Below are 12,215 nucleotides of genomic sequence, written 5' to 3'. Positions count from 1 at the left end.
CATGTTGCATATGTGTTTATTTCGCAACGTGCAAGGAATGCAAGTGTAAATTTTAGCGGGTATTAATGTTGCTTAGACTTTTGACCACAGCGTATGCACTTTTTCAGCTGATGGGATGGTTTCCTGTGCTTACCGTATACAGTAGGGGAGGGATGGTCCAGTAGTTGGGACCTGTGACCTGGGAATAATCAGGACAAGATGATTTCTTGTTCTGACAAAGAAACTTCAGGTATTCATTCGGGTGAATCATTTGAATTATCTACCGTTTGGTTGTCCTCCTGTAATTTGGATAATGTTTCTGAATTTCTTATAAATGGTAGAATCGCCAAGGTTGGAAAGAACGTCAGGATGTTGTCTAATCCGGCCCCTCCCGAAAAAGTCAAGATACATTTTGCCTATTATGTCATGCAGTCAGTGTATTTTTCCTCTTAGCTTTTTATATAAAGAGCTATTTTAAATCTAAGACGTCTTTAAACATGTTTTGTCTTACGTTCTTTTAAGTTCTGACAGTTAAAAACACTTGCAGAGCTTTAAATACTGGGAGCTTGTCAGAAACTCAGATGTCTCAAATGAACTATTTTTTGCTTAACTGACGCTTTATTTCTATTCAGTGTGAAGTCCAGAAGGAGAGATGATAATAGCCGGTATCTGTTGAGAAGGGTGAGAGGAACGCACACCGCTACAGTGGCGCTGCCTTGGCCAGGCAAGGAGCGATGGCAGATCTGGGGGAGGCACCCGTGCAATTGTGTTTTTACACATGGCTCTTTGTGCATTGTGCCCTCACTGGAACTGCTGCTTCCTGATAAATCGTTCTTTACGTGTACATCATCTTTTCACATATGTCTAAGGTTTTGTGTAGATCAAGGTTTGTTTCTGGGAATGACTGTGATCTAAGTACAAATTATTATTTGTGTTTGTTTTTTTTTTTTTTTAAAGCAGAGTTGTTGCAAAACTGAGCGTGAACAAGGAAAAAATATTCTCCTTGATGTATAAAAATAACATTGCTGCTTTAACATATCCCAAAAACCTTTTGGAGGTTTAATGAAAACATGAAGTCATTTCTTGTGCAGATTGGAAGCTGTACAACTGCAAATGGCAGGTACTGAACTCTGTCGTACAGACTCTTCTCGCTACCAACGTAGCTCATGCTCACGGTAAATTGGGTTGAAAATGTCTGTGAGGTTGCTGTGTGTCTGTGACTCAGTGTAGTCTCATTGTTAGCTTATTACTTACAAGTTCCAGCTAAAGGTTTTTTAACTTTTAATAGATTCTGGGAAGATGTGAGGTGGAGAAAAGGATTTTGTGAAGTCGGAAGGCTGTAAAGGTAAGTGCCACGTGTTCAATGAGTTTCGTGTACGGGATTAGTATTGGTGCAGCTTTACCGTCAAGCAGAACTCTAATAGTTACCTTAGGAATTTCTAGCAACTGTGTGCTTCAAGTGAAAGAAAAAGTGGTGAATGATACTGTTGTCTATAGAAATCATCATTTTAAAAAAGTATTGTTAGGAAGTCCACTTTCTCCCGATCCTGGTGCACAGCAAGGAATACTGATGACGCAGTTATTTTGTGCGCCGTTTTCAGTATGCTGAGGATATGACACTCTTCCTTTTTTAATTCCCTTATTTGAACGTCCTGCTTCTCTGCAGTATGATTTGGTTAGTGATCTCTGGTTTATTACGTATTAGGGAATGTTGTGCACATAACACTTTTGAATGTAGTTTATCTACAGCAGTTGATACTGGACTTCAAGTGAAATGTGCAGTTTTCCCTTGAATGTCGGATACTAGAAAATTATGATAGTTTTCCTAATAAGATTCATCTAATGTATTTAATCTATAGATAGACTGGAGTTCTGGTATGTGTTAAATTGTAGGCATCTTGTTTCTAAATCTGCTGCAGGGCTTTTCTTTTCCAAACAGCATCTAAACAATATCCTATTCTATTTGCAGAGCTGTCCCTTATCTGTATCCTATGCAGTGGGCTGGATATGCAGGTTTCCCCCCGAGATGAGACCACAGGTGCTGCAGCCCTTTCGGATATTCCTGAAGCTCTGAGACTCTTTTTCCTTCCCTGATAGTCCATTTTCCTCCACTACCTCCAAGTCTTTTGTAGAGAAAAACAGAAATGTTCCCTGTTATTGCAGTCATTGTGATTTTCTTGGAAGCAGAATCCTCAGACAGCACAGCCTTCCGGAGGGGAGCAGTTTATCCTGCAGTGGGCTCGGCATGGTGCTCGCAGCTGGCCAACCTTCCTCTCGGTTTCCAGGACTGCTCAGGAGCATCTGCTCAGCCCTCCAGAGTAGAGCGTCCTGGTGGAAATTCCCATCTTCAAACAGGAGAACTCTGAAGGCCACAGCAGACATAAACGCTCTTTGTGTATAGGATTGTCTTCTCAACAGATTTCCTGGATTTGACTTTAGAAAAACAGTTTCTAATCTCACTTCTCCTACTCTGCTTTTAGGTTTTGCAGTCTTATTCTTAGAAGGACAGAGAATAACTTTCATAAATGAAAGCACATTTTCACGGTAAACTATTTGGGAAAGAATTTAAAAGTAAAGATACCTCTGTAACAGGGAGAGAAAATGTTTCCTGTGTAGCAGCAGGCACGGGCAATGTAAACTAGGTTGGCTATTAGGATCCAAGTGTTTACATTTGAATAAAGGCACATGGTGGATAACTGTTTTTCCTCTGATCTAGCCAGCTAATTAGTGCAAAACATCAGATACAGGCCAGTTGCTGTTTGTGAGCCAAAACAGCCCTGGGTGGGTTGAATCTCCCAGGAAATCCAGACCAGTCAGCACAGAGACAGTGGAGTGTTGGTGTGGGGTGCCCGCTGTGGAACCAGGACTACCTGGAAACGCCCTAACGCAGGCGGCTGCCTGGAAGGGGGTTTCTTGGGAAACGAACAGGCAGTTTGGGGTTAAAAGCATTCCCAGCACATCCTACTGGAACAGTGTTATCTGGAGTTTTTCACTCTGCTGCTCATCCTTAGCAGAATTCACAGTATAGATAGCCAACTGCATTGCTTTATCCTACGCAGAAATGCAGCAGCCTTCTCGCTCTTTGTGAGTGCCTAAACGCGTTTAACGGCAGCGTTTCTCTTGTAGACCAATGATAACGTATGAGAATAGCAGATGTATGAAATAGGAATATATTTGGGTAATTACCAAGCTTTATATAAATGGCCAGAAGGAGAATGTGCACTTCAGAGCGAATCCAATACTGATTTCATTTCTATCTGGTAACAAGGTCCACTGGCTGAGAATGTGAGTTTGAAGCAAGCTGCAGTTTGTAGTCTTACGTTATTCTGTCCTTCTGGGCACCTGGCTCACCAAGTATGTGACTTGTGTGCCCTGTCCTGCTAGTGACTACAGAGCCTTCTGAAAGGAGTCACTTCAGAACACTTTAGATGGCTTCTGCTAACTGACGGAGGGTAATGGCATCTTGTGTCTTTGCTGTGTAAGGGAAGACCTAGAAATACCAACCTCCTGCTCACAGGAACCGAATGCAGTGTCTGAAGCCAGGGGCTGTGAGGCTCTCCCTTGTTCCAGCGTTGGTTTGGTTCTGTGCTGTCCTGCTGCAGTGACAGTACCCAAAATGACATGCCCTAATGTCAGAATGTTTGATTCTCAAGTGTCATTCTGTTACACAGGAGGACAAGGGAGTTTCAAGTTAAGTTCCCTGTTTTCTCAGTGACTTTGCTTGTTTCTGACTCCTCTAGTGTATCTCTAAATGCAGTAATGTGGTGGTGGTGGTGTTTTTCCTGTGTACACTCTGGATTTTTTTTTAGTGGTGTAATCTTCATTAATGAAGGGCACCCGTGCAAGTAATATTTTGCTATGAATTTAACTCCCTTTAGTCAGTCTGAATTTTCACCCAGTAACTCTGCTTCATTGGAAAAAAAATGAAATTAATGTAGTTGGAATAGAACTAAAATCTGAAAACTGTGGAGCAACTGAACTGCTTCCTGAACTTGGCTATTTCCACTCCACAGTTGCTTTGTCCACTCCTTTCTCTGAATACCAACATCACCTTCCCATTCTTGCTCCAGGTGTAGTCGTGTTGACAGTGGTGGTCTTTGTACCCAATGAGAATATAGTGTAGTGCAGTCCAGCATCCCTCCCCAGTCTCAGGGCTAATGGATGTGCAGGCATGAAGAGACACGATGGCCCAAAATCTCCTCTGCAGAAAACTTGAGATGTCTTGAGCCCCATCAGTGTGCCATACCAGCCTTTCCCCCGGACCCCAGTTACCCTGTTCGCTTTTCCACGGTTACAATTGTTTCTGTGACCAAGAATGGGAAAATCTGTTTAGCCCAATCTGGCTTCAATCCATTACATGCTGATTTGACTCTAATACAGATGTAATTACACAGGGAGGATAATGTAGAAAGATCAATTAGAGAGCAAGGGGCAAATGAAGGAGAGAGGCAATTAATTAGGGCTATACCATAGCAGATAATGATAAGGGAAAATTTGTAGCAGAACAGATATGTCAGCATAAATCCTTTTGTCTCACAGGAGTACACAACTGTAGAATTCTGATAGAAGACATAAGAAGACTGACCACAGGCACGGGACATATGGTATCTTGTTCTGGCAAGATCTTATCTGTTTAGGAATGTCTGCAAAAATAAACGAGTTCTGTGCCTGTCAGCTGTGGAACTCTCCTAAGGACAGCAGAAAGAAGTTAATGGGGCAGAAGATGATCAACTGACCAGGGCTAGGCACATTAACAGTTACACTTTCAAAGCCTCAGCAGCAGCTCAGACTGATTTTTGACGGAGCAGCAAGGCCCCGTTTCAGCAAGCTGTGCTGTAGACCCCGTGCCCCCACGTCACCCTGGGGACAGGCTGGTGGCAGCCAGCTGTGAACGGGTGGCAGCCTGGTGCTCCGTTCCCACCATCACCGTTACTGCTTCGCTGGCTTTTCCGGAATTAATGTCACCGCACTGAACCCTGCCCTGGGGATACAGTGATGCTTAAAATAACACGGTTCCCCATCCCCCTGACGATGATCTGACTAGAGCAGTCATCCTGCTTTTACATCAGCAGCTCTGTAAGTGACACCAGAAGATGGCATCATCTGCCTGCAACGCTGTTTAACTCTTTCTGGATCTTTACGCATAAAGGGTTGGGGTTTTGACAATGGACACATTCTCCCTCAAAATCAAATGCAGTGGGAAGGCTTTGTGTTTCAGGGTTGCATATTTTTCTTAGTGGGTTCAGTGTGCTTTGTTCAGTTGGGATTTTGATGAGTGCTTTATAGCTTCCTATAGTTAAGCAAGATGATTTATTTTTTGCAAAGTTACAATCCTTTCATTTGGGTTATTTATTGGGTTATTTATTGAGTAACCCAAATAAAGGGATGGTAACTTGGAAAAATATTTGGAGTATTGAATAATCAACTAAAGTATTTTGCTGTCTATACAGAGTGATAAATATTGATTATTTATTTTTAGCCGACCCATTTTTTTATGGGTGGGTTAACATGATACGTATGACTATGCATAATGTGAATAATTTATGTGAAGACTGAGATTTATGTGTGTACTTAACAGAGTTATATATATACTTCAAAGTGGGCATATATTGAAGTGTTTTGCAAATCAGAAACAATGGCTGCTCTTGAACTCCCTACTAGCAAAGCTCAGTACCTTTTGATGGGCAGCTTTTTACTAATATTTCCAAATCTGACCCTTCTGTGGAAGTATGAGACAGGAACCCGTGTCCTGTTGTCGTCAAAGAAACCATTACCTGTCTGATCGCAGGAAATCTTGCTTCTGGGGTGATTATCTTCGGCGACTGATAGTGTCAGTTGTGCAGATCTTAGATGTTTTGCTATTACGTTTTTCCTGTGCTGGACAAATGGTCTTGTAGCCCGGTCTCTCCTGATTTACAGACACCTCTCCTTGCCTTCGGTGATGCATGGGTATGCAGATCAGGTTGTTTCTGTATCTCAGTTCCTCTTTGCTGCCTTCTCAGCACTCTTTAGCTCATTTGGTTGCCTATTCTTCAATATTTGGCTTGCTTTATTTATTTTTATCCCTGTTAAACATTTTGTAACCACTTTGTAAATATTTTCCTTGATGCATTTCTAACAGCGTTGTCTGGTGTCTGTGGGACGTTAACTATCCTTGACATTTAAAATTGCTTATTATCCTGGGGATGCCAACCCTTTTGGTACCTCCTGGAAGAAATCCTTTACCACCCCTTTACCCATAGACAAATCTCAGCATTGATGACACAAGCGTATCATCAAATTTCATCTTGATGGCCATCGCTGAGACACCAGGATCAATAGAACCTGCATTAAAGCTGCTCTCCCTGCTGGTATGTTACGCCCCCAGTGAGTGCTGGTGTCTGTTCATGGCACTGACTTGTTAAAGACAGCAGAAATTCAACTTTGTTGTTCTTCTTCTCCTGTAGCTTCTTCCCAGCCCCAAAGCTCATTCATGTGTCCCAGAGGCAACGAAAGGAAGCAATGTATTTTTGGCTGTGTGGGTAGCAAATTGGTTTTTGACTTCTGAAATGCCCAGCTGCCTATTCCCCTCTTTCTGTGGGATCACCTCTGTCAGGATCCACATTCCGCTGCTATTCAGAATCTCTGTTGCATTCCCCCTTGGTTTTCCTGCAGCTTGGCTGTATTGGCGGCTCACTTACAGAGACACGGAATCTCGTTGTTCTCCTATGGCTGTCCCCCTTCACCCCAGTCTTCAAGGTGGGGATTTATTATTTCTCTTGGAGACCTCTGACATCCTGGGATGTTTAGTGAACTGTCCCCGCTGAGAATTTCTTCAGGAACAATTCGAACTCGCTGTCAAACCTAATCTGCCAGGATGATCTAAACCGTGGATTTAGGACCTTGCTGGAGAACTTGTCCCACAGTTGTAGGAAAATGAGATGACATCAGAGTTCACTTTCTTTCACTTTTGTGGTACTGGTAGCAAGAAAATTCTCCTGCGTTCTGGCATCCTGTAGCTCAATAAAGCCAAGCAGAGTACAGCTACACTGATGGTTTTTCTAAATAGTCTGAAAAAAGCCTTGGCTTCAGGAATGAAAGAAATTAAGATTACAGCAGCAGAGTATGGCTGTTTTCTGTATCTTGTTAGTTCATGTTTTATGTGAAGCAGTTTCCCAATAGCCCGTAAATCACACCTTCTGTAAGGCATCCAGAACAGCCTGGAAGAAGCTCAAGGAGGTTCTGATCACTCCTGAATCTGGCTGAAAACTCGTGTTCCTCCTAGGCTGCTTAATTCAGTAATCTGGTAATAAGTAGTAAAAATAGCAGCTTTATGACAATACACTATTGTCTACAACACAGACAATGTAATATTGTTTGCGACAAAATTGCTATGAAAAGATGTCTCTTCAGTGCATTCTTACTGATTGTAGATTATACCTACTCTAACAGGAATAAGGTTTGCCTATCTTGCTCCCAAAATGAGCTCTAGATAATGGTGAAAAACAAGGATTAGTTCATCAGAACGGTTATCTTTTATGACTAAGCCCCTACTTTTCATGACTTACGGATTTGCTATTCAGGGTAAAAGCTTGAAACAGAAGAGAAATAAAAGGGCTAGATAATTGGTAATCCACGGGAATAAATCACATTATATAATAATGCCTTATCACATGCCGCACATTGCGAACTCCCCCTGATGTAATTGGTTTTAAGAAGGGCATGAGAGCCTTTGTAACTGGCCTGCTCTTCTCCCATCCACGTCAGGTACTGGGGACAACCACTGGGGCCAGAAGAAAGGGGAAAATCCCTGTAGAACTGCTGAAGAACTGATTGCTGCCACCTTAATTGTATGACTTGGGCTAATCTAGTGAGACTGGTACTCCAGAGGAAACTGGTTTCGGGTGTTGCTTGGAGTTGCTGAAGTCCAGGGCGTGTTAGCAGCTTTCCAGAAGACATCAACAGATGTTGCATTCATCTTCTTGCAGGGAGAATATTATGGAGGAGGAGGTTCATTAGACTATTTCAAATCACTTTAATTCAGTGCGATGAACTATCCTTGGCACAGGGCTGGGGCAGGAGCGTAGGTTGCTGGTATTTTTAAGAGGTAGAGAACCAGCATTGTCAGCAAGCGAAGGGGAAGGAGGACGAGGACAGCACCCCAGAAGTGCAGGACCAGGCTCCAGGCACTTTTTCCCAGATGCTGATTCACTGACTGCAGTATGACACTTGTAGATTTAACAGGGTCAAAGCATCACCCAGCTCTACTGTTGCTTCTGCTTTTTCTCACAGAAAATAAGGGTAATATAATGAAGGAAAGTGCAGGCATGACATCCCAGGGACAAATATCCTGCAGCCTGGGTGTGGGTCGGGCTTGTGTGGGAGGTGAATCGCAGGTGTCCTTCATCCTGCCTCAGTTTCCCTAAGCGAGCAGCAGCACCCGGAGCCCTGATCCGCAAGAGACCACCCGGCCTTAAAAGCTGGCTGCAAACCGAACACTTGATCCCTGGGGCCCGTTTTTGCTTCATACACCCCTGATGTCGCGTCGCTACTATTAATTCTCAGGAAAGAAGAGCCGGCTGGGAGGAGAGGGCGGCTCTGTGGCGGGAAGAGCCGTCTCTTCCTCTCTGCCTCCTTCCCCTCTTCGCAGGCGGCGCGCTGAGGGGCGGTTGGAGCCGTTGGGGCCGTTAGAGCCGCTCGCGCCCGCCACTTGCCGCGCGGACTACGGCTCCCGGCAGCCCCCGCGCGCTGCGGCGGAGCCCTGAGGGAGCTGAGGGAGCGGGAGCTCCGCGCCGCCCGCCCCGCTCCCCGCGCAGCCGCGCCCGGCCGGGGGACGAGCCCGGCTGAGCGGCCGCTGCCGGCGCTGAAGCGGCTCCTCGCCCCGCCCCGCTCCGCCCCGCCCCGCCCGGTCGGCGGCAGCAGCTGGGGCGTCTGCGGCACCTGCCCGGCGGAGCGCTCGCTCCCTGCGGCCGGCGCCCGCCCGCCCCGCCGAGATGGCGGATCCCGCCGAGTGCAGCATCAAGGTGATGTGCCGGTTCCGGCCCCTCAACGAGGCGGAGATCCTCCGGGGGGACAAATTCATCCCCAAATTCAAGGGCGAGGAGACGGTGGTCATCGGGGTGAGTCTGCCGCATCCCTCCCCGCCTGCGCGGTGCCGTGACGGGGCGCGCATCCCAGCCCGGGACGAGCATCCCAGCCCGGGACGAGCATCCTTGCCCGCGGTCCCGCCGCCCACAGGACCCCCCCCACCCCCGCCGGGCTCCGCGCCCATTGTTCCCGCTGCGGCGGAGCGAGGGAGGCGCGGCCGCGCCGCTCCCCTCCGGCCGGGCTGCCCGCTCCCTTCCCCACCCCCGCCGCGGGTGAGGGCTCTGGGCTCCCCGCGGGGGTCGCGGGCCGGGCCCGGGGAGGGTGGGGGCGCGGGGGGCGGTCGCCGCTGCCGGCGCTGATGTCATGCCGGTGACTGGGCATGCTCGCCGGCGCTCCGCGGGGGCGGCCCGTCCGCGCCTCCGCCGCGCCCCTGCGGCGAAAGTTTGCCCGGTACGCGGGGGGCTGCGGCGGGGTCCCCTTCGCGGGGGCTGCGGGAGCGCTGCGAACCCGGAGCCGCAGCACGCCCCGCAGCATCCTCTTCCCTCAGCATCCTTTCCGCCCAGCATCCTCTTCCCCACAGCATCTCCCCGCAGCATTCTCCACCCCCAGTATCTCCCACCTCGGCATCCTTCCCCCAGCATTCCCCTCTCAGCATGCCCCCCAAGCATCAACCCCCCCGAGCATCCTCCTTCCCCAGCATTCTCCCCCAAGCATCCTCCTCCTCAGCATCCTCCCCCTAGCATCCCCCTCTTCAGCATCCCACCTGCAGCATCCCACCGTCAGCATTCTCCTCCAAGCATCCCTCCCCTCAGCACCCTCACTCCCCAGCATCCCCTCTATTCCCCCTCATTAGCATCCCCCTCTTCATCATCCCCCCCTCACCATCCCCGCTCAGCATCCCACACCGAGCTTTGCAGGGCCAGACAAAGCCGGGCTGGCTCCGAAATGCTTGACAGCAAATGATGCGGCCCCGGGTGGGGGAAAGCGCTGTCCCTTGTCCCTGTCCCAGTGGCAGCCGGGCAACGCTGACAGGACACACTGAGGTGCCGGTGCTGGTGGGTCTCCACAGAACAACTTGGGTTCTGCATAAGCATCGTTAGTTCAATGACCCACACAAGGTGAAGCTTTTTCTTTTCATTTAAAAAAAAAAATCAAGTTACTCCCCGCTTGGAGCAACTACACATCCCAACTCTGCCTATTCCCCATGCTTTGTATGGCTGTTCACAATAGCGAAGGCTTTAAAATGAACAAAGCGTCTGTGTGTCTGGGCCCTCTGTGGTTCAGGATGTGGCTCCTTTGCTGAGCGTTTAACATGGCACAGTGTGTGTGCGAGCCTTACATAGGAGAGTGCCTTTGCTTTTGATTCTTGGAGCTTTCTCAAGTGGATTTCTCCCTTGGGGTTGTGTTCAGGATTCTGCTGGTGCTGGTTTTGGTGGGTGTACACAGACAATCTGCTTGAATTTCAGTTAGATTTTTGGTTTACTGTCAAAACAGGCCATGGCTTTGATGCTTTGTTTTATATATTGGTCTACTGTGGTTAAACCAATAATATGATCCATACTTTATGTAAAGAGATCTTAAAACTAATTGATAATGCAAAGAGCAAGCAATTAATTGTATGATTTGTCAAGATTCTTATTAAAACCTAAGTTTTTTAGAAACGTTTTTCATGAAAGTTGCAAAACAGTTATGGGAAAGCAAGGAAAAAATAGTCAATTCTGGACATATGGCTAATTTGTTTTTTTGTAATTTGTTTTTATTAATGTTTTCTTTGTAGCCAAATTAATTTTCTTTGTTTGAAGGTTAAAGCCGTAACACCCGCAACAGTCTGTTAACAATAGAATGGTCAAACTGTTTATCAGCCTCAGTCAGCAAAGGAGGACAGCCTTTGGTCAACAAATATTTGGAACCAAAGAATAACTGTAGCGCAGTTATTTGAATGTTTTAGAAACAAATGTCAGCAAATTCCCCTCCTCCCCCTTAAGTAAATAACCCCTCAGACATATTAAGAGTAGATTAAATACATGCACTGGAAATCCCTTAATGATGTTATCTTTTTAAGAGAAGTAGAGTTTAGAATCCCTTTTTCCCTCCTAAGTCACTGTGCATCTGTCTATAAAGTATCAGTTGTCTGGAAAAACAGTAACTATGATGCTTTGAAAAAGGTGTTTATGCCTTGCACACAGGAGAGGATTCCTTTAGTAAAGGTGAAAAGGAAAAATAAGACTAACTGTCAATTACGTACCATGGAAGTTAAAAAAATAGTTAGAAACAAGAAAAGTGCATGTATTTATTTATATAAATCAACAGAAATATTTATTTTAATATCTATTTGGTCTGGCAGGATAATTTTTGGGGAGTTATTTGCCATCTTGAAAACCCAGTGAGAAGCTTAGAGATGCATTTCCTTTCCCTTCATATGGCAAAATACAGATCTTTTTTAGGTGCACTTTTTAGTCATCTCAACTAGTGAACTACATCCTCAAATACAGCTTCTCTTTTTTTTTTTTTGAAAGAGAAACCATCTGGCTGGGGTTCCATGGGGATGTTTGTAGTTTTGTAAGTGTAAATGAACATGATAATATTTCCGTGGTTTTTGTCATCTTTATTCGTAGCACTGAGCTCCTCGAGCTTTGGTGTAATTTGATGTACGGTGGATACCACTGCAGTACGTTAGTAGAAACCAGCACCGTTTGTGATTATTTACTGGTTTAGAGTGGCTGCTTAGCTCCAACAAATAGTGCCTAGCGGCGGGGAGGGACCCTAATTCTGGTGGAAGGGAAAGACCAGAGTGGACTTCCTTGTAGAAAAGCAAGATTTTACTCTCCAAAAGCTCTTAGGAAAAATTACATAAAGCAAAACCAAACCAGAACGCAAACCCTTTATGTGTGTGTGTTTTACTACAGCACTTGAAAAACACTGCAATGCAGCTTTTATTTTTCTTCCATAAAATTTTGGAAAGAAAGGGGTTCTGTTAAAATTTGAAAAAACAAACAAACCCACCAACCCACCCCCAGAGGAATTCTCTCATCACATAAGAAAAATGAAAATACAAATTATTTAAAGAAAATGTCTGTTTTCTTTCTGACTAGTAAGTCTGAATAATTTGCGTCTTCCCAACACACAATTGTGGGGAAAATCCTTTCTGAACCTCCCATCATCGCCTCCCA

The 12,215-nt window shown here is 45.9% G+C and overlaps 1 protein-coding gene across 1 annotated transcript in view; it reads left to right on the top strand.

Moving 5' to 3' along the window:
• Positions 1-8,852: 8,852 nt before the first annotated feature.
• The window catches only part of KIF5C (kinesin family member 5C), a 77,026-nt gene continuing 73,663 nt past the window's right edge, over positions 8,853-12,215 (top strand). Inside the window, exon 1 of the mRNA XM_065840627.2 lies at positions 8,853-9,077. Within this exon, the coding sequence (XP_065696699.1) occupies positions 8,952-9,077 (126 nt within the window). The 5' untranslated portion in view covers positions 8,853-8,951. The remainder of the gene's footprint in view (positions 9,078-12,215) is intronic.

This window comes from Patagioenas fasciata, chromosome 7 (genome assembly GCF_037038585.1).
Source record: "Patagioenas fasciata isolate bPatFas1 chromosome 7, bPatFas1.hap1, whole genome shotgun sequence".
Lineage (NCBI taxonomy): Eukaryota > Metazoa > Chordata > Aves > Columbiformes > Columbidae > Patagioenas > Patagioenas fasciata.
This window is presented reverse-complemented; position numbering and strand designations above follow the sequence as displayed.